Genomic DNA, 22887 nt, shown 5'->3' on the forward strand with positions numbered 1-22887 from the left:
AGATAATAATTTCCCTTGAATTTGTTTGCAAGAGCAACGGGCAATTAGTTGATCCCTAATAAGTTGTGAGGTGAAATTATCAAATTCACATTTGGAAGCGAGGATTTTCAAGGCAGTAACAAAGGTGTCGATGCTTTCTTCAGGTTTTTGAGCCCTGGTGAAAAATTTGTAACGATGTACAACCATGTTTTTGGTTTTGATAAAATATTTGTCTAGTTTGGCTATAGCTATATCGAATTCATCTGGAGTTTCACCAGGAGGTGGAGTATAAGGGGGTAAATGGTCAAAAACATTTTGGCCTTCTACGCCAAGATGATAATACATAAGATTTTTTTTTCTTTCTGCACGATATCTAAGGCCATCAATAGCACCTAAATAAGCCATGAAGGATCTCAACCAGAGTTTCCATTCAAGAGGAGGATCGCCAGGAGTCTGGAGAAATGGAGCTGGAGCAGTAACATTTTGCATTGTAAAATCTTCTATTTTCTCTTATTAAATGAAACAAGAAAAAAATTTGTAAAAGTTTTAATGCGTAGAAAAGCTGTGCACACCAGCGTGAGGGTATCACTTAAGAAAGGTGAAGGCTGTGTGCATTACAGTAAGTAGATGTCACTTTAAAAAGTAAAAGCTTGTATATATTAGTATGAATATGTAGTTGTATATATTTTTTTTTTATTTGAATGTATATATATATATATATATATATATATATATATATATATATATATATATATATAGCTGTGCACATCAGCGTATCAGAACAGGAATAACAAAATTATTTGCTGTGTGCGCAAGCTGTGCACATCAGCGTGATAAGGCTCTTTTCAGTAGGAAATAATTGTACATGTATGCATCAATATGTACAGCTGTGTACATCAACGTGTGAATGGAGAATTGCTGTGTGCATCAGCGAAGATGTAGAATTTCTGGTTGGCTGTGCACAAAAGGAACAATAAAGACTTGAGAGTAGCAGATGGAGCCTTTGTGACGACAGAAACAATGAAGGCTTGGAAGTTGTAAACGAGGCTTTTGTTGATGGCTTTGTGACGTTTAATATTTGAGAAACGTCGTGCCGCAAGAGCGTGGTTGTGACGTGGCCGAATGACAAGCAGCGTGGACGTCTATGGCAACCAGTAAGCGTGAGGCGTGATGACGTTGGGTTGATGTTCGTTAGAACGTCATCAGAAAAAAACGCAGCTCGGAGGGGAAGGAGCAGGTAAAGGAGATGCTTGCAATGCGGGAAAAGTCAAATAAATGCCAAAAAGAGTCTAAAATTGCGAGGTAAGAACTCCGGCGGTACAAGCTGGCAAAAATAATGCGCGTTGGCACAGGAAAGATCGTTCGCAGTTTGGCTGAGTGTAGACCAAGCGTAGATCAATTAGAAAAAGCAGAAAAATAGCAGGGAAAATCCTGCAGTTGTGACGGCTCTCAAAAAGTACGGCAGGCAAGGCAATAATTTGAAAAAAGTACTCACGTACTCGATCGTGAAGGAAGGAAATGTCATCAGTTTCACAGCGCTAAGTGTCCTTACTTCCACAGCGCTTTACTCGATGATATTCGTCGAAGAAGTTTAGATAATCAGCTGAAAAACAGCTGACCATCCTCTGTCGCCATTGTAAGGACGAGGCGCAGACAGGAGTTGGAGGTCAAAGGTTTATTGTAGAAAAGAGAGCCGTCCAGCTTGAAGGGGACAAGAGCAGCTGCAACTGCCACGCAGGGAATCAAGGAGTGGAATGCACAGAGCATAGAAACCCCACAGGTGACATCACAGAGTTCAGTAATGGAATCACAACAATTAGTAGGCAAAGCAGATCACCACAGTTTCTTGTTTCATCAGAGACAACATGATCATAGTTGAAAGAAGCGCTGATTGACCTAAACTTCTGCGCTCTTTCCTTCTCTACGAGGCCCTACATCCAACCACTGCCTCATAGACCTTGCACAAAAGAGTGAAGAAGAAAGTGAATGGATAAGGACCACTTTGATGCTGAAACGCTAAAGCTAAAAAAAGGCACCAAGTCAATAGGTCCTATTTTGGCAATCTGGTACAATGTTTTGTTTTTATGGATAGCATTTGAAACAAAAAGAAAACATGCACAAACCATGGCGGCACCACTTTCGTGCAATAAAACATTTAAATTAATGTATGGGCGCTTGGTAGCATGTAGCTGTACTTGGGATTAGCAACTTTGTTTTATACACAATACAGGAAAATATTATTCTAATTGGTGCAAAGAAAAAGTACTACTGGCTTTGATTTCCTGGAACTTGGATAGACAGTGTATACACACAAGGACGCCGAAAAAACAAAAGGAAACAAAAAAGCATTGGCCAATTATAGAATTGACCCATCAGCCCCTGCCCCTTAAGTGAAAAAAAATGTTATGCAAGCTGCGATGAGCGGAAGAAAAATGTGAAATATATTCAGGGCCACTGGAATTATGTGATTGTGCAGCTGTGGCGATTTTTGCATAATTATGGATTTGACGCATTTGCCACATAATTCACCATCTGCTGCATAATCTGCAGATTTTAACAACAAAAAAATAGTTTCTAGCTCAAACGGTTCAAAAGTTACTGAAAACGCAGCAACACATGGTGCTGCACAGTGGTGGATTATTGTTATATGTGGGTGTTAAACTGAGGTGCAACCAATGCCCAGACAGCGTTAACAAGCATAAAAATGCCAAAATAATACAGTACTACTATCACAAAATGTGCCGCATAATTTGCCTTTTCTTGCTGCATATTTTACTCAACCCGGCTGCATAATTTTGCCCTCCCCGCCGCATAATTCCAGTGCCCCTGACTATATTCTAAGAGACCAAAGAATGAAAAGCATCGTCCCAAAGCATTTCATTAAATATATGTAGGTATTTTTTCATTATTACTTTTTTTTTCATTACAGGAGGCAAATCTGTCTCTAGGGTTGACCTAAAAAGTACCTTACCTGTCACCAGCATCATCCATGGCATCAGCAGCAGGAAGAGGCTGTGGGCACTGAGGCCTTCGTGAAGAATGCTCATGAAATTCTCAGCATTAAGTATGGTGGCATAAAGCAGTCCAGTCCAGCCGTAGATCAGGAGGCCGAGCAGGTAAGGGTAATTTGCATGTCCCACGCACTGCCCCAGCAGCACGCAGTGGTGATCTCGTCGCAGGACACAGACATTGCAGTTGTAGCAGTGCTGGCAGCGCGGCGGCACATGAGCCTGGCACGAGTAGCAGTACCTAAAACAGCAACACCAGTCGGTTAGGAGCAATTCGGGCAGCCACAAAGCTCAGTTATAAGGAGCACAGTCAAAAACAGTGTTCGATGGATGAAGACGGAGTGCGAGAAACAGGACTTGAAGTATGAAGGAAAGCGTGTGTGTGGAGGTGTCTCTAAAAAGGGCGTGGCCTATGTAATTAATGGCCTGGCTTAAACACATACTAAATTTCTGTGATTCCTATGGTGTGGCAGCTGGCCGTTATTTTGGTGCCTCTCTCAGCTTTCTGTTATTGCATTCAGATATATAACACAACTGACATACCGAAAACCAGCCAGGACGATCGGCTTTGTCTGTGCTTGTTGGCTGCTTATGATAAATGAATAACAACCAATGATTTTGTTGTACATAATTCATATTGAAAACACGGATGCCTATTGAGGACATAGCTGTGTTCAGAGTGTCTCAATCACTCCAGTTATGTTCACTCTTTGTTGGGCATGTACATTCTTTTTCACTCCGCATCTAGAGCTACATGTGCTAAGCAATTTTCCAGTCGCAAATGCGAATCAGGCCGTTTGCGCCAGGAAAAATGCATTTTGGGATGTACAAAGCCCAAATTGTGATTCAGCAACAATCGCAATTTGGGTTTTGCGATTCAGTTTTAAGAAGGGGAGTGTTAAGGGCGTCCCTCGCTAATACTAAATCACAAGGGTATGTATGAATGTTTTGCGACCTGAAAAGGGTTGCAAAACATTTGCTTTTTACCACCAAATTCAATTTGGTGGTAACCCATTCTCAAACAGGAAGGGGTCCCCTTTTGTGAATGCATGCAAAAACATTTTTAAGGAGCAGGCAGTGGGGTCCCACAGTCCATTGCCTACTCTTAAAAATGAAACTGAAACGTTTCATTTTTTATTTAGTAACACATTCTGTTTTCCTGTAAGGAAAATGGGCCAAACTGTTTTTTAAAAACACGTTGCTTTATTTAAACGCAAATACAAACACGGCGGTCTGCTGTCTCCTGTAGGCCACCATCTCTGCGTCTTAAGCAATTCCCAATGGATCGGAAATTGCGACCTACCTCATTAATATTAATGAGGTAGGTCTATTTGCGACTCACTAGGAATCTCAAATGAAACTCTTTATATTTGAAATTGTGATTTCACAATTGCAATTTGCATGGAATCACAATTAGGACTCGCAATTTCAAACATTTGTACATGTGGCCCCAAGCCCTTTTAAATATTTTACAGCTCATCTCTTTCCTCTTCAGCTCCCTCTTTCCAATCTACCCTGAATGCACTTCTTCGCAACTTTTTCACTTCAACACCACCAAATATACAATGCACATACTCACCTGTAAGCACTGCATTTTCCTTTACTTTTGTCTTGTCAATATTTTGACAACTGTGTACCACATTCACACATATTTACACAAAATCACAATTGTAGGAGTAGTGGGTGATCATTTCACTGTATTGAGGCCAAGGATTGGATAACCATATATTTTGAATAACTTTTTGACTGCACTGTACGAAACTAGCACTGCCTTCAGCCTCAACTCCAGAGCTCTCAATTGCGCCCCGTTTTAAACACTAGGGGCCAGATTTACAAAAGAGTCAGTTTGCGATTTCCTAATTGCAAAATGTTGTGATTCGCAATTAGGAAAATCACAAACACCCATGTACAAATGTGTCTTAGACACATCTTGCGCTTTCCAGTGAGTTGCAAATAGACCTACTTCATTAAAATGACTTTAACTCTGCAATTGTACCAACTTTCACTGCTTTGGATGTAGCTTTAAAGAGGATTGTTTTCTTTTAGTTTTATATAGCGCAAACTCAGCTGAAGATGTTGGGTCGCTTACATGAGCGCTGGTTACATTAAACAAGGACATATTATTTTTTGAATTACAGGATGGTGAGCGGATGGCAGGCTCACACCTCACATTCATAATATGCCCTAATTTCTTCCAGCTTTCCTTTGTCATCTGGCAGATCTTGCACTGCTACAAATTGTGCGCCACACCTCTGCCCACTTCCAGGGTCTCACCCTCTTCGAGGAGGCACACCTTAAATTTGGCACACTTTCTGCCTGGCACACGTTATGTCTGGTGCACTTTAAGCCTGGTGCACTAAATTGTGCCTGCTATACATCATGTCTGGCGGGCGCACTATAAGCCTGTCACTCCACATTCTGCATGGCACGCAATATCTCTCTTTAAGCCTGGCACACTTTCTGCCTGCAAAAAGAACAAATGATGGGGGCCAAGTTTAAACCTTACTCAATATTTTGTTCTCCACTGGAAGAGACGATAGGTTGTATGAACTTAAACAAAGCACTAAGGAGTAAGTAGTGAGTAGGCAGAATCTACTGATAAGTTGATTTTGCACATTTTTCAGTTATATCATTGTGTTCTCCTCTGCACACTGTTCACTACATGTCAGTGTCACTGCTAAAAGTTTCTCGAAGGCTTGAAAATACCTACCAATTCTTGGACACCACTCCTAAGAGTGGAGTTTGATACAAATAAATGTAGCCTCTTTGAAGTATTGTGAATTTATCCTGCCTTCAGCAGTCTTTGTCAGAGCTAGAATGGTTGGTGGATGAGACTAGTTTGGCTCTTCATCAGTCAGGCATAGTTTAAACCAGTGCATCTTCGCCAGAGTCTTCTTTATAGTCTGTTTGCCTATTTCACCCAAGTGGCGGCAAGACTTCCATTAAGGAGTCATTCCTCAGCCACTTTACTGAAAATAAATATATACTTGGATACGTGAGAAATTCCTTTCAGGGATATCATTATGCATTCCTTTATGATGACTGGGGCAGAGTTGTGATTTCTGATCAGACCCTCGCTAAGTAATATTTGTATAAGATTTTCCTTATGCCAATGTGACTGTGGAAAACGTACTCCTCTACCACAAAGTTCTTCACCCACTACGATTCTGCGCCCTAGGATTACTGAGAAAGATACTCTGAACTTTCAACACCTGCATGAGCCTGTTCTAGATTCTTTACCATGCAAGCTTTTAGCAACGGCTCGACCACTAAGGCGGAGAATCGTCTCCCCACTGCTCTGCAAGCAGTTTAAAAAGGAAAACTAAAATGATAATTATCAATCTTATTAACATTTTAGTTTTCCATTCCTGCTTAGGTGCAGGGCTGGGCAGGCCAGAGCAGGGGCAAGGGGCAGGAGCAGTAAGCACATTCTAAAGTGCGCATGACAGTTTTGGCCGGCCATCTTGCACAGCCTGGGTGGAGAACATGTACAGCCTCGCAGTCCTTCTGAGGGCCGAACCACAGCACTCAGACCAATCATAACGCTGCTGTAAGGCTCTCCACGGGCTGTAATGCACAGCCTGGGTGGAGAATATGCACAGTCTTGCAGTCCTTCTCTGAGGGCCGAACAACAGAACTCAGACCAATCAGAACGCTGCTGTAAGGCAGCTTCGTGATTGGCTAGGGGAGTCTGGGAGCCTATGTGCTTCCTGGTTCCTGAGGTCAACTGAGGAGCTGAAGAGGCCTGAGAGGCACGCAGCCTGCAGGTCAATTTTTATTTTTAACTCATTTACTCCCCACACCCTCTCCCCTACTCTGCCCCGCCACCCCCATTAGGTAGCGGCTGCCACTGCAAGCTCTTAGAAAAATCTTTTATCTACCTCCGAGCACTCACAAGTCTTAGATTTGCCTGCATTTGGGCTACAAAAACAGGACATAGCTTGTAAGGAGACATTTATTAAATATAGCTACAATAGCAGTAACACACAGCAGGATTCACAGAAACCTATTCTAAAACCAGTCATTCAGAAAAGTACCCAAAGAACTAATCCATGGGCCGGGTATCCATACCAGGGAATTGTAGATGGAAATTTCTAGCCAACCACTTTAATGAAAATCGGTTTTAAAAAGCTATGATAAAATCACAGTTGACACTTTCTATTGTGCTGCAGACTATGCTGAATACTTGCAATTCGACCACTTCAGATTGCTTAGCATCATAAATCGATTGTACACCAAACTGCAGATTATGTAATTATAGAAGGGAGTAAATTCAGCATATTTTTTATTGTTTCCCAGATGTGAAAACTAGACTTTTTTTTTATTTAACGGATCTTTTTAGGTTGAACATTCGAGACCTCTTGTGTATACTTTAGTATATACTTATATGTGTATGTACTTCGTGGGCTCTGGAGATCAGTCCTAGGACTTGTGTGCTTCCGCTTAGGGACTTTTTTTCTGTTCAACTGCCTCCATTTAACTGTCTTGATAGAAAACGACTTGTAGAGGTCAGTAAAATACCAGAATTGCTTTCTGCTGAGGGACTTTCTTATTTTTTTTTAATTTTCTGGCAACTATCTCAATTTAACTTTCTTGATAGAAAACGACCAGCAGAGGTCAGTAAATTACCAGAATCACTTTAGCATTCTCTAGATTATAGTCCATAGCCATGGTCTATCACGAGCACCCGTAGACAATATTTTTTTCCAAATATTGTATTTCTCGTGATATGACCACCAAAGGCCCTGATTTTAAATTAAAGACAGAGCTTTGGACTATACCATTTCCTGCTGAAAGGAAATATTTCTCTCCATGTGTTCCCATACCTGGTGCGTCACACAATATTTTGCTTACTTTCCCTCCATGTTAAAGAACAGTAGATGTTTCAGCAACCAGGCTAATGTGCTGTATAGCTAAATACATATAAGGTCCCAAGGCGAGACCGATTGCATTGCAAATGCTTGTTTACAAAATGGTATCACAATATGAAGAGGTGTTTTGACGCACTGCATGAATGTGTCAAACAGCAACATTTTTAGAAACAGTTTTTAAAAAACGTTCACTTATTTAATTTCAGGTACAAATGTACATAGTCCGACATTCAAATTAGATTTTTCTCTATATATTACTTCGGATACTATCTGCCATGTTAGAAGAAAGTATCAATATCCGTTTCCTGAAAGTTCTGTTCACCTTTCCTTTCAAATATGTGCTATGTAGGCTGGTGTCATAGGCTGATATTTTTCAGTAATGCCAATTATTTCGATTTTATTTTTTATATTTGCAATTATTTTCATGTTTGCAATGGTTTTAATTAACCTTTGACCAAACAAATACTAATGCGATCACTGTGCATTTGGAAAAGGCTGTTGGTGAAGATGTGAGACTGAATGGCAAGACCTTGCTATGTCCACTGGGCATATCTAATTCCACTAATGTAGGTGTGACTAGATCGTAGAATCTTTCTTTTTAATGAGTAACTACTATACTGTAGGTAATATGTTTATCAGCATTGGAGAGATTTGGACAAAAAAGAAGTGAATTTACTAGCAATACTGTATATGTGTATGATTCATACACAGGTGTTACGTGGAAACAACAGAAGAGGAAATGTGTAAATAACAGAAATGGCAATGGGGAAACTAGCAGCAACCCTAAACAGTTCCCTGGCACAGTAAACACTCCATGAACCTGGACAACACTAATCAACCCAGTAGGGCAGCAAATTGAGCTTTCCTATAATAATAATAATCTTATATTGGTTCTTCTGGATCAGTGGACTGCCTATTATCGTTTGCAGTACTGGGATATCTATTTAATGCACTTGAAGAACAGAATGAACTTTCACATGATAGAATATTTAAAATGTTCATGACAGAGCCTTTACATCATGTAGGGGATGGTTATGAAGCTGGGCGGAGTTACGTACGCCAGACACCAATGCAGAAACGGGACCGACCGATCTCAGGTCGGCGGTCCCTCCCGCCTAATCACGATGTGACTGAACACTGTTCGGTTGCATACACCTGTTACTCTATGGCAGCTTGTGTTATGGCCGTAAACGAGCCATAAAACAAGCTCCTATAGAGGAATGGGAGTCGGTGTTCATTCCTGCACCTCAGGGTGCCTGTCACACAGTGCAGGGATGAACAGAGGCCCCCAACCGGAGGCCACAGAGGCATGGGGGCCCTACTTCATGTAGGTGGTAAGCCAGTCAGAAAGAAGAAGGGGTCACCAGAGGACCCCTTCCTTTTTGTGAATGGAAGCGAAAATATATTTTAGGAGCAGGCAGCCATCCCACGGACCAAAGCCTGCCCTTAAAAAATGAAAGAGAAACGTTTCATTTTTCGTTTTGAGATGCATCCCATGTAAGGTCCCTTTGATGGGAAGGAGGTGGTTTCTGAGGTGGTAGCATCAGGCAAGTACACTACTTAGCCTCCCTCGTTGCCAGCCTTCAGAGAGAATCTCTCTTCATAACAACCTCCACTTGACCCTGGACTCAGCAGCACACTCCCTTTCAGGCCTGAGTATCCATTTTCTACCACTCCTCTACCGTGCATCTTATCTCACAGCTGACCTTGGGCCCCAGCCCCATATCAGCCACCTTCCGGCTCCATTTTCATTATTCCCGGTAAAAACATTAGTAAAATCACCCTTAAACTTGAAACATTGAATATAACAGTACATATAATTAGCACACACTTTAAAATGTGTTCCATAGTGGCCATAGTGACCCGACTGCTAATTAAATAAACAAAAACAGTAAGGCCACGAGAGGGCCGGCTTTAGCGCTGGTGCAAATGTCTTTATTGGTGCCCCACCACTAACCTCTTTCTTCATAGATACCCTTACTACCACCCTCCACCAGTGTCCCTTATCTCTCCATAGCCTCTCCCCTCACGACCTCCTCCTCAGACTCTCTCACCACCAGCCTCCACCAGTGCCCCATATCTCTCCAAATCCCCTCCCCTTCATGACCTTCTCGGATGCTCTCACTGCCACCCTCTACCAGTGCCCCTCATCTCTCTGTAGCCACCCCTACACCCCATGACCGCCTCCTCGGATTCCATCATTGCCACCCTCCACCAGTGCCCCTCATCTCTCCATAGCCCCTCACCCGTGACCCCTCCTCGGATTCCCTCACTACCACCTTCCAACAGTGCACCTCGTCTCTCTGCAGCCTTTCCCCCTCACAACTTCCTCCTCAGACTCCCTCACTACCACCCTCCACCAGTGCCCCTCATCTCTCCAAAGCCCCTCCCCCTCATGACCTCATCCTCAGCTGCCCTTACTGCCATGCTCCACCAGTTCCCCTAATCTCTCCATGGCCCCTCCCACTCATGACCTCCTACTCAGGCCCCTTCACTACCACCCTCCACCAGTGCCCCTCATCTCTCCGTAGCCCCCCCCCCTCCACCCCATTACTACCTCCTTGGATTTCGTAATTGCCACCCTCCACCAGGGCACCTCAGTGCTCCATAGCCCCCTCTCCCCATGACCTCATCCTCGGATTCCTTCACTACTCCCCTCCACCAGTGCCCTTCATCTCTCCGTAGCCTCTCACCCTATTAACCTCCTCCTTGGATTCCCTAATTGCCACTCTTCAACAGTGTCCTTCATCTCTCCGTAGCCCCTCTCTCATATGCATTTCATTTGTTGTGTAGCGCTACTCATAGAGTAGGGTGTCACAGTACTTTACATGCACACATTATGCAGAGACAATGAATCATTCAAGTACGTAAATCAGTCTATAGGGAATGTCACATAAGCCAATGAAGATTACCAGGTGTAGGAATCACATGTCATCCATACTGGTAGGTAGTATGAAGTGGGTTTGGTCTGGAGAAGCACAAACACAGGATTTAAAATATACCCCAGTGGTGGGGGGGAGGGGGCTGGGGGAGGTCGGCTTTACTGATTAAAATAAATATCTGCCCAAACAAACTCTTTATAGCAACATTGGAATAATGAAAGACTGGGAAAATTCTAACTATATAGCTACACAAAAAAAGAAGAAGTTCTAATTATACCATTCAGGTTTGTTTGCAGCTCTTTGATGACAGTTCATAGGTCACTGTCCTGTTAGGATTATAACTTCGGAACTGCAAATAACAAAAGAATCTCTGTAACAAAGGCAGTAACCCACTGAGCTATCCACATACACTACAGTTTATCTGCATTTCAAAACTGCCAACAGACAAAGGATTGCTCTCCAGCAGGATCATTAATCACCAGAGCTATCTGTACATTTTTACTGTCGTCTTGCATTTGTGGCAGAGCCAGTCATGAAAACGATACAAACGATTTAAAGGAAATATACTTGGCATACACAAAGTATGTGTCTTGCTGGGCCCTCACAGATTTTAAAAATATGAACAAATAGCCACACTTTCTCGAAGAATACACAAAGTATGCATCCTGCTCGGCCTTTACAGATTTAACAAATGGAATAGCCACACATTCTCTTACCTGCTCCATTGGAACTCGGTCACGGCCCGATGTAATAAGCAGCTGAAGGGGTCAGGAAAGGTGAACCAGGATAAACAAACCCCTTTTCTCCAGGGCTGAATGGAGAAGAAAATATCCTATTCAACCTGCACGAGTGGGCGGGGACACAGCCTACCTTTCTAAAAGGAGATGCGTGATTGGTATACTCAATAAAATGGTTGGTCGCGGCCTCAGAGAAGAATGGGAGTAGAGTTCGAGCAGAAGCAGGCAGTTGCCTGACGATTGTTCTGTTATTTTAGAGAAAATCACTTGAAAGTAATCTTACTTTAAAGGTATTGTCCCACTCACCATGCTTAGGAGGACTAAAGTACCTGGTCATTGACATAAGTGTGCAGATGGAAAATTACTTGACACTCAGAAGTGTTAGCTACAACATTGCCCTCACAAATGAATGAAAGAAAAAAGTTACTATAGTCAGCGTTTATATGACAGTGGTAATGGAAAGACACATTTCACTAGTAATATGAGATGTCAATGCTTTATTAATAATTCATACAAGTGGCTGCATATGGGCAGTTTTATGACTTGTTCTTTCCTTGTTGCCACCTTAGGTGTAGAAATGTTATTTGATGGAAAAGATGAATGAATGATGGGAACGGTAACGGCTACTCCTGGATTGTGCGTACAGTAGAAGTGCATAATTATACAGTTAAAACAAATCATTATGTATCATGGCATGATCCCACCAGATCAAGGCTATCTACACAAATGCAGTTTAGACTCAGTACCCTAGTACTGTTATTCAAGCAGCAACAATGTAGCAAATAAATGGGCAAATCAAACTGATAGCAGGAACAGTGCTTGTTAGACCCGACATCTTTTGGTGTTTTTTCCCCTGTATTTTTGCTTCTGAAGCCTGTTTTTGCATGTTTGCTGGGTTTTGGACTCTGGGCAATTTACCACTGCTATCCAGTGATAAAGTGCAAGTGCCCCCTATGTAAAAGGGGTAATAGTAATTGCTTTTTCCATGATTGGCAAATTTAACTTGCTTGTAAGTCACTAGTAAAGTGCACTATGCGTGCCCAGGGCTTGTAAATGAAATGCTACTAGCAGGCCTGTAGCACTGTTAGATCTGGCTTTTTCAGTGGGTTCATCCCCAGACTTTTTGCTTTTTGGTCCCTAGTTTTTGACCCTGCTTTTGTTGGTTTCAGGACTCTGGGCACCTTCCCACTGCTATTCAGTGCTAAAATGCATATGCTCTCCATGTAAATTGGGTTTATGGATTGGTGTTTCCAAGATTGGCTTATTTGATTTACCACAAAGTCCCTAGTACAGTGCGGTGTGTGTGTCAAGAGCCTGTAAATCAAATGCTGCTTGCGAGTCTTCAGCACTGATTGTGCCACCCACAAAAGCATCCATTCAAAGGGTTCTCAGACCTGCCGCTAAAGTGTCTGCACACAGTTTATACTGCCATGTCAACCTGTCAAGTGCATCCACATGCCAGGTCCTAACTTTCCCTTTTGTTCCATGTGAGTCACCGCTTAGGTAGGCCCAAGGTACCCATATGGGCAGGATGCAGTGTATGGGAAAGGTACAACATGTACTGGTGTGTGCGACGTCTCCCAACAGTGAAATACAGTGTATTTTGTTTTTCACAATTGAAAGGACATCTGTCTCATAGGATAGAATGGGAGATACTGTGTAACATCTTACAAGTATAACTTCCCATTTGGACACGATAAGGAAGTGGAGTTTATTATGCCCGAACTCAGGATTTAAAAATGCATCTTTTAGTAAAGATGATTTTTATATTGTGTTTGAAAATACCACTTTTAGAAAGTGGGTACTTTCTTGCTTAGCCATCCAATGTGCTTCTGTTAGTTTGTGTATTGACTGTCTGGTTTTAGAGTGACATGTGCAGGGGATGTGCATTCACTGCAGACAGCCACTGGGAGGGTTGAGGTGTGTCCTGCCTTTCCTGGGTGACTCAGAGTTGGGCTGAATAGGCCTGGTCTGCATTTAAAGTGGTGGGAGGAGATTTCCCTTGTACCTGAATAGGCCCAGTCTCCCTTGCACAATGCGGTCTCCACCTCCTGCCACAAATCTGGGCCCAGGGAGGACAGAACTGGTTTGGACTGAGCTGAGAGACTTTTGTCACAAGAGTACAAATGCAAATGTGGTATAAATATTGGGACCCTGGCCTCAGAACTTTAGATTACTTCTGGACTAAGGAACCTGCCAGGAAGAAGAGCTGGAAGAGCTGCCAGGAGGAGTACTTCCCTTTTGCTGTGTGCTTTGCTTGGTTGGCCTGCAGTTACTGCTTCGGTCTTGGGCGGGGAAAGGACTGGACTGTTCTTTCGAGCATTCCAAGTATCTCCAATGGCTTGATGTACAGATTGCATCCTGTTGGAAGTCTCAGGGAAATCAAAGACTTCAACATCTTGTGGGTATCAGCTTCTGGAACTGGATGTTTTAGCTGCCACAGAGGTAAAAGGTAACCCAACATCGTCAAAAATACGGCTGCCGGCTACGTGACCTGAAGGCACAGCAGAGGCACTGCCGCACCGCAACCCTTGTCGCACTGCCGCACCGCAACCTTTGTCTCACTGCCGCTGCCGTCGCCACTGATCTGCTGCTTGCACCATGACTTGTGGGTAGCACTTCACACTGCCTCGCTTCACACTGCTTCCTTGGTAGCCCCAATGACACCGTAATGCCGTCACCGATGCTGCTGCCTGCACCGTGACCTGTGGACACCGCTCGTGGAGAACAGAGCACCGACCTCCTTTGCACTGCAGCACTGGTCTCACCAACAACACTGCTCCAAGCAGACATTGACGCCGCTGCTTGCACCATGGTTTGAGGGCACCTGCTCGTAGTTTACTCGATGCACCGCCCGTCCCACACTGCAGCCATGGACCAGACGCCAGCGCCATCAACTCCAATCATCAACCGAAGCAGGTGCATGCTCCATGAACTGTGGGCCCCGCACAACGCATTACCCAGTCTCGCACCGCAGCCTTGGGTCTACCGACAACATTGCTGATGCTCGCACCGCTGCCACCATCGCATTGAACACCTTATCACTACGCACCGCAGCCCCGGTCTCACCGACACCAATGGACAACCGTCACAGAGCCGCTGCCTGCACCGCGACCGGAGAGCACCGCACGCAGCACCGCTGCACGTCACACTGCAGCTCGACGCCGGCACTCCTGACGTCAAACTTACAGCGTTCGACCTGCAACACATGTGACTTCAAGGGCCCAACGGCTCCTGCACTGACCTCCCGAACCAACGCTTCCCAATCCTGGCTCTTTGGAGCTCAACGAGAGGTCGCCGGCGCCCCGCATTTTTAAAGGTACTGTTTTGCAGGTCTTCCGGACACCATAGCTGGCCGGCGACGCAGCGGTCAGCCAGAACTGTTGGGATGTGTTTGCTCACGATGCTGCGATAGCCCTGGACGGAGCTATTGACTTCAAGGAACAGTATATAAAGTCTACTTTTGCTTCATTGGTATTGCGGATTACTGTATTTTGGATCTTTATCGTTTTGGTCTTGTTTTACACATATATATTGGATATTTTTCTAAAACTGGTGTGGTATCCATTTTTAGTGTTTTCACTGTATTACTGTGTGTTATGTGCAAATGCTTTACACTTTGCCTCTGAGATAAACCGGAGTGCTCGTGCCAAGCTACCAAGTCGGTGAGCAGGGTTTTTTTAGACATGTAATCCCCATATCCTGACTAGAGTGGTGGATTCTGCCTGGTTTAGGTACAAACCCTAGCCAACCAGAAAATCCATTTCTAACAAGAACTGATTGTGACAACCACATCAGTAGCCCTGTAAACAAGTCTCAGGCCTGCCACTGGAATATCTGTGTGTGAACTTTTAAACTGCCATTTCGAACTCGTAAGTGCAACCACTTGCCAGGCCCAAACAATTCCTTTTCTTACATAGAAGTCACCCCAAGGCAGTCCCTGGGCAGGGTGCAGAGTAGTTAAAAGGCAGGATATGTACAGGTGTGTTTTACATGTCCCAACAATGAAATTACTTCTAAACTCGTATTTCACTATCTCTCCCAAAGGGTAACATGGGATTGCCTTAAAGTATCTTTTAAGTGTATTTTCCCTCCGGGAGCAGATAGAGATATGGAGTTTGGGGTCTTTGAACTCATGATTTAAAAATACATCTTTTTGTGGAGTTGGTTTTTAAATTGAGTGTTTGAAAATAGCACTTTTAGAAAGTAGGCATTTTCTTGCTCAACCATTTTGTGCCTCTGCCTGTCTATGAAATCCACATCTGGGTTGATTTACAGTTGGGTTCTTGTGCACTCACTCTTGACAGTCACGCTAACGGAGTGGAGGTCTGCCTCGTATATTCTGATGGCCCATCACAGGCCAATGGGATTTCCTGAGCTACAGTGGAGGGAGGAGTTGTCACTGACACCTGAATAGGGCTGTGCCTGTCCTCACACAAAGCTTTCTCTACTTCCCTGTAGTTTGTCTGGAGCCAGGACAAGGAAAGGCTGGGTCCAGTGTACTACAAAGACTTTCCTTTGAGGTTTGCCTACTTCAATGGCAGAAACTGTTATAAGTACTAGAGCTGTGACAACATAACTTCAGAACACGTCTGGACTGAAGACATTCTGCCAGGAAGAAGAGCTAGAGAAGCTGTCAGGAGGGACTAACACTTTGCTGTGTTGGCCTGTTGCTTCTGTCCTGGGAGTGAAAGGACTGGACTTTGCTTTCGGTATCCTGCTTTCGAAGGCTCTCCGAGGGCTTGCGTTGATCTTGCCTCCCATTAAGAAGTCTAAAGGCCATCAAAGACTTCACCTGCATGTATCTGGGCTCTTCTGCTGAGAGTCCTGACTTGCCACGTGGTGCCAAATCCAGTTCCTGGGCCCTTGAAAATAGAACCTGGTAATCTAAGAAGAAAATTCAGGCATCGGCTCCCAGCGCCTATTTTATCAATGCACCGCAGCCCAAGATCTGCGCATAAATTATGCCTGCCCGGAAGCGTGGTTCATGATCGCCGCATCACCCATGGCTTCACAGCAAGCCCCAGCTTGCCATCACAGTGCATCAGAAAAATCGCTACAAAGTGACTTCTAAGCCTTGTGCTTCTGACGTCAAAATACAATAGATTTAGGCCCAGATCTCTGTACTGGGGTGCATGTATGACATTGTTCTGCATTCTGTCCATCAATTGTTCTTTTTGCATTTGTCACCCGAGTGGGATGGGTATGCCCAGACATGGGTCCCATGCTCTCCATGCCACTGGAGTCAGGTGATCCTGGCTGATGAGGGCTAAAAGCCCAAAACCTGTCCTAGGATGCTTGTTTCCATTCCAGGGAGGACCTGGCTTGGCAGTGTGGGCTGGACTGTTCCCATTTGGCGCAGGGTCAAGACTGATTTGCATATGGCTGGGTCCAAACTGGAATGGCATGGTGAACAAAAGAAGGATGGATTTAGGCCCAGATCTCTGTACTGGGGTGGATGTATGACATTGTTCTGCATCCTGTTCATCAATTGTTCTTTTTGCATCTGACGTCCATGGCACCCGCTCCGACTCTGACACATCCCCTGTTTCCGTCTATGGCACCAACCCAGCAGCGCCTGTTTTGCTGCTTCCGCATCGACACTACATGTCTGGATTTTCACACATCGTCCCCGAGCACCGATTCTTCATGGACATAGCACCGCAGTAAGGAACCAAGACTGTGTGTCCGGACCCCGTCGCATCATCTCCCCTACCAAACAAGAAATCAACCATCACCTCCCCTGTCAGCAAGGAATCGACGCATCACCTCCCCTGCCTAGCAGTAAGTAACCGACCCATCACCTCCTGTGCCAGTAAGGAATTGACGTATCACCTCTTTTGTGTAGTAAGGAACCGACTTATCACTGTGTTTTCCGGTGACTCACTTCCCCTGTGGCCTGCATCATCTTTGATGCATCTCAGGTACTTAGTGCTAAAACCACGGCATCCATGGATTGCTATTAAGACTTATCAAACATTTTAAGAGTGATATCCTTACTCGTGTATGTTGATGGTTGTCATGTTGGGTTTGTTTTACACAGATAGAATATTAATATGTTAGACCTGGCATCTTTTGGCGCGTTTCCCCAGTCTTTTTGCTTTCTGACCTCCCGGTTTAGACTCTGTTTTTGCTGGTTTACTGTCTATGCACATTTCCTCGCTGCTGTTCAGTGTTAAAGTGCAAGTGCTCCTGTTGTAAATTGTTATTATGGATTGGTGTGTCCATGATGAGCATATTTGATCTACTGGTAAGCCTCTAGTAAAGTGCACTGAGTGTGCGAGGGCCTGTAAATCAAATGCTACTAGTGAGCCTGCAGCACTGATTGTGCCACCCACATCAGTAGCCCTCACATCTGCCATTGCAGGGTCAGCGCACAATTTGTAACTGCCATGTCGACCTGCCAAGTGCACCCATTTGCCAGGCAATAATCTTCCCTTTTCTTACATATAAGTCACCCCTAAGGTAGGCCCATGGTACCCTTGTGGGCAGGGTGCTGTGTATATTAAAGGTAGAGTATGAGAATAAACAAATAGGATTGGAATGGCGGCACTCCCTCTGTAGAAATTCAACTAGGTCAAGTTAAACACGAGGGTGTGTGAATCTTCAGGTGCCTAGGAAAGGGTCCCTCCTGGCCAGTAGAGACTCAAAAGTTCAGTAGAGTAAATAGGGGAGTGCAGGGACGTCCTGCACTGTATCCTTTGGCACTCCAGTGAGAGAAGATAACTTCTTCAGAAAAATGTTCTGTAGGTAATGAACAGGGTCAAAAATAGAATCTCGCTATCGCTTCAATGTTCATAAGTAATCTTTATTTTGAAAGTCACGTATTCCATCATAGTGACATATCTTTTGGAGGCCGCACCTCTTCCTGATACGCTGTACTTTCCATTTACTTTTAGATTGCGACTTGTCCCCTGACGAAGGGTTTTAGTCCCGAAATGCATAGGGACACCAATTATGCAATTGGATTTCTTTGAATTTGAATTATGCACAATGACAAAATTACTTCAACCCAGTCACTATGATGGAATACGTGACTTTCAAAATAAAGATTACTTATGAACATTGAAGCGATAGCGAGATTCTATTTTTGACCCTGGTCATTACCTACAGAACATTTTTCTGAAGAAGTTATCTTCTCTCACTGGAGTGCCAAAGGATACAGTGCAGGACGTCCCTGCACTCCCCTATTTACTATATTAACGGTAGCACATGTACTAAGGTGAGTGACATGTCCTGATAGTGAAATACAGTGTATTTCATTGTTCGCTATTGAAAGGGTATCGGTCCCGTAGGTTAGAAAGGGAGTTTACTTAGAACATCTTATAAGCATAACTTCCCATTGGGACAAGATAGGGAAATGGAGTTTAGTATGCCTGGACTCAGAATGTAAAAAATGCATTTTTGGTAAAGATGATTTTTTTGTTCTGCGTTTGAAAATACCACTTTTAGAAATTAGGTATATTCTTGCTTAGCCATCCTGTGTGCCTCTGCTAGGTTTCTGTATTGACTGTCTGTCTTTGGAGTGACAGGGGCTGGGGGTGAACATTTTCTTCAGACAGCCACTGGGGGGAGGGGGGCAGGTCGAGATGTCTCCTTCCTTTCCTGGATGAATCAGGACTGGGCTGAATAGACCTAGGCTTCATTTAGAGTAGTGGGAGGAGATTTCCTTACACCTGAATGGGCCTGGTCTGCCTTGAACAATGCTGGCTCCACCTCCCTCCTGCCAGGAAGTTGGGCCAAAGAGGACAGAACTGGTTTGGACTAAGCACAGACACTCTCTGCCTGAGAAAACAAAGGAATTTTGAGTATAAATATGGGGGCCCTGATCTTTAGAACTCGCTAGAATCAAGGAACCTGCCAAAAAGAACAGCTGGAAGAGCTACCAGGAGGAATACTGCCCCTTTACCGTGTTGTTCCTTTGTTGGGTTGGCCTGCATCTGCTGCTTCTACCTTGGGCAGTGAAAGGGCTGGACTGAACTTTCTTTACTTTTGCTTAGTATCCCCAAGGGCTTAAAGTAGAGCTTGCCTCATGGTCTGAAGTCTCAGGGACTGCAAAGACTTCACCAACCTCTGGGTACCGCATCTAGAACCGCTGTTTCAGGTGCCACACATACACACCTCTGGGATAAGCCTGGCTTCTCTGTGCCAAGCTGTAGTACTAGAGGCACTCTTATGGTTTGACACAACGTGATAACCTTTGACTAGCATCATTTTAATTGACTTTCGGTGTTTTACTTTACCCTAGCCTGAATGTACGACATCCTGCATATGCCTTTTTCACTTGAAGGTTTAATCTTGCAGTCTTAAAGTGGGAGCTGTTACAGAGTAGAACAGCTTGCAAGAACAGAACGTGTGGGATGTGCATTTGAAAGCAAGAGAGGGACAGAGAGAGAGAGAAAGAGAGAGAGAGAGAGAGAGAGAGGTGCGAAATGTACTTTTTGGTCTCAAAATGCAATGTTATGAGCAGTGGATCTCAAATATTCATGGTGTTGTACATTGAGAGATGAAGTATGTGATGCTATAGGCGGTAGTGCACAAATGTGCACTGTGCTGCACACTGGGAAGTATTATAAAGTTCTTACTATTGGCTTTGACATGGCCTCATCTTGTCTTGAATCCTGACTCTGTCTTGCTCTGCGCGCACAGACAGGTCCCCAGGTTGCTCAAGTTGATTATCCACGCTCAAGGTAGTTTTGTTTTCGGCTGGATGGAGGCTTTCGTAAGCTTCACTGGGATAAGGTGTGGGAAGTGTGCTTGGTGCCTTTCAGAGCAGAGATTATTGTTGCCAGAGAAATATGCAGAATATACATCTCGGTCTTGGGAGTCAAAATACAGAGGCCTGGCCAGTTTCTGCCTTGATCTTGACACAGACCAGTACGTCAGCTCAGTTTTTTGTAACAGAAGAACGGCGGTGAGGTTTCTAGAAACTTAGCCTTAGGTTGAGTAAAAGGTATTAAAGGCGAAGGGTCTTGGCAGGCAGCTTAGGAGCTCACTTGTGGGGTAGACGTGCCGTCACAAGAAGAATCTGCATTGGAGTCCGGATCGCGAGTCCATGCCTGGCTGTCAACGGGCTCCTTCTGCTTGGATTGGCAAGGACGTTGAGTGAACGATGGGGTGAGGAGATTTGTTTCTGACTAGAGCGATTGTGATGCATGGGTGTTTGTGCGTGCATATTCAGTTTCCAGTGGCCATGGTCATTTGAGGTGTTTTCTTTGTGAAGCGTGCGTGAGTCAGAGTGCACATCCAAAGTAATCATTTGATGTATTTAGTGTATATATCTTTCTGATTTCTTGCAGTACGTCCAGTTTTATTTGCTGCTTGTTTATTCATTATTATTATTCATGCATTTAACAGTTGCATTTGCCAAGGGTGCTGTTATTGCTTGCACATACATATATATCTCTATATACATTTGAATGTGGATCATTTGACATTTTGCAAAGCCTTTCTGTTCGAGAGCATTGCATAAATAAAACCACAAGCTGTATTCTAAAGAGTCTTTGATGTGCTTCATTTTATAAAGTGAAACCCCTTTCTAGGTGTTGTTGTTTTATATGTCTCCTGCTTCGTCCTGTTTGAGCCATTGTGTAAAAAAGGTATTTTGGGAGGGCGAAGCAAGACACAAGCTACCAATGGGGACAAGCTGTGTAACTTACCCTAGAGTGTGGGTCCCTACTTGGACAGGGTGCTTACCGACTGCCAAATAGAGACCCCATTTCTAACAGGGTTAGTCAAGTTACACATGACCTTGGCAATACAGAGATGTGCTTCGACAATATAGATATATTTTCACACAAACAGTGGTGCCAATATGATGAACAAAAACACATACAGAGTCATCAAAGCTTTTTGTCCTCCAATTCCTGGTGTTTGTTCATACTCACTCCCAGCCTTTTCCCAACGAGCTGTCAGTCAGGAACACCCCTCTAATGCTCGGATTTGTCTTCATAAATGCCACCATGTTTGCCAACAGGTTCAGCATCAGGACACTGAACAGGAATAGGTGGACAACTCGAAACTCTTGCACAGGGCCTTGATCTTGTAGGATAATGAAGAGCACTTCCAGGGCAACACAGGCTGTCATCCCCAAGGTCATACAAATAGGCAGGTGCAGTGTGGCATCAAAGCGCCTCCAGTAACAGGTTAACAATGAAACCTTCATGGCCACAGAAGATTGTGTTGGAACTAGAAAGTAAAATCACTAAATTAAAAGCAGCATAACAACCGTATGGAAATCAATCATCAACTTATGCTTCAAATTATCATTTTTATATCCCAAAAATTAAATCGTCAGATGCACTAAACAGAATGTAATCCATGACCTATGAAAACAGTGCAAATCAGGACTTTTTAAATCAATGGTTAACATTTTTTCTAAAGTGTGCATAGCTGTCGTACGTTATTTGGTAATGTGGGTATTCTGCAGTGCAGAATCCGTCACTATTTATCTGTAGATTACCATGGAGTGCATGTGAATTTTGAGAAGAGGCCAGTATCAGAGAAGGAACATAGTTGTCCGTTTTAAAGGTAGGCTTTTCTTCTCGTCAGGCACGCTTAGGCTTTGCCAGCTAGTCAGGAGTGTCGAACATTGCGGGCCTCAAAATGGATGCATTCTTAGGCCTCACAGTCATGTTCTTATTGTTTCTTTATTGTGTCTCCATGGAGGCTGTTTCGTTGCATTTTTCACGCCTTAATTCTTCAGTCTTTATAAACATGCAGATGATATTTGAAACAGAATAATTTAGAGGGATGTACAGCATTCTAGATCACTGTTTAAGGGTATGCATAATGCAAGTGTTCGATCTTTATCTTTGATCATCAGCAATACTTTGCTCAATAGTTATTTCAAGAAGGCAAAGTTTACAGCAAATAGTACAATCTATGGATAAAGCCCCGTAGCAATATTACATTTATGACTGGGTTTTACCAGCAGATTTTGAGTTCTATGGCAAAAAACAAAGTGCAGTACATTGCTTATTTGTTTGATATTTTTACCACACAATTGCCACAGGCTATTTGGTGGAGATGTCAGATGGTTTTTCCATTGTGATGTGGTAAAACATCACATATACCAGTTTTACTGTGATGTTTAAACATGCACATTGGTTACATTTGAAACAATTGTGTTTCCTTTTGCCTACGTTGCAAAAAGACCACCCAGCTGCAGTTGTTTATGGTATAAATGTTACTATGTTGCAAGAGTGGTTGGAAATTGGAGTCAATGGATAACGAGGTGCATGAAGCAAGAAGGCCGGTTGGAACAGGTTTTCCTTGACATTCTGTTGCATAGAGCAGGTTGACTAAGCTTCATCCCAGGTCTGTTTTCTTGCACTAACCACAGTGTGCTGTATGGGTGTTGTGCATCAGGCAAGAGAGGAACACCAACTGTGGGATTTTACTGAAGGGT

General features: G+C 43.8%; 1 protein-coding gene across 2 annotated transcripts in view; it reads right to left on the minus strand.

The window, feature by feature from the left end:
- LOC144781810 (putative palmitoyltransferase ZDHHC24) overlaps nucleotides 1–22887 on the minus strand; it is a 154395-nt gene that overhangs the window by 126487 nt on the left and 5021 nt on the right. For both annotated transcript variants that reach the window (XM_078660823.1, XM_078660824.1), the window contains exons 2-3: nucleotides 21365–21665; nucleotides 2951–3228 (exon numbers count right to left, since the gene is read on the minus strand). In XM_078660823.1, coding sequence (XP_078516949.1) covers nucleotides 2951–3228; nucleotides 21365–21665 — 579 coding nt within the window. The remainder of the gene's footprint in view (nucleotides 1–2950; nucleotides 3229–21364; nucleotides 21666–22887) is intronic.

This window comes from Lissotriton helveticus, chromosome 9, assembly GCF_964261635.1.
Source record: "Lissotriton helveticus chromosome 9, aLisHel1.1, whole genome shotgun sequence".
Classification (NCBI taxonomy): Eukaryota; Metazoa; Chordata; class Amphibia; order Caudata; family Salamandridae; genus Lissotriton; species Lissotriton helveticus.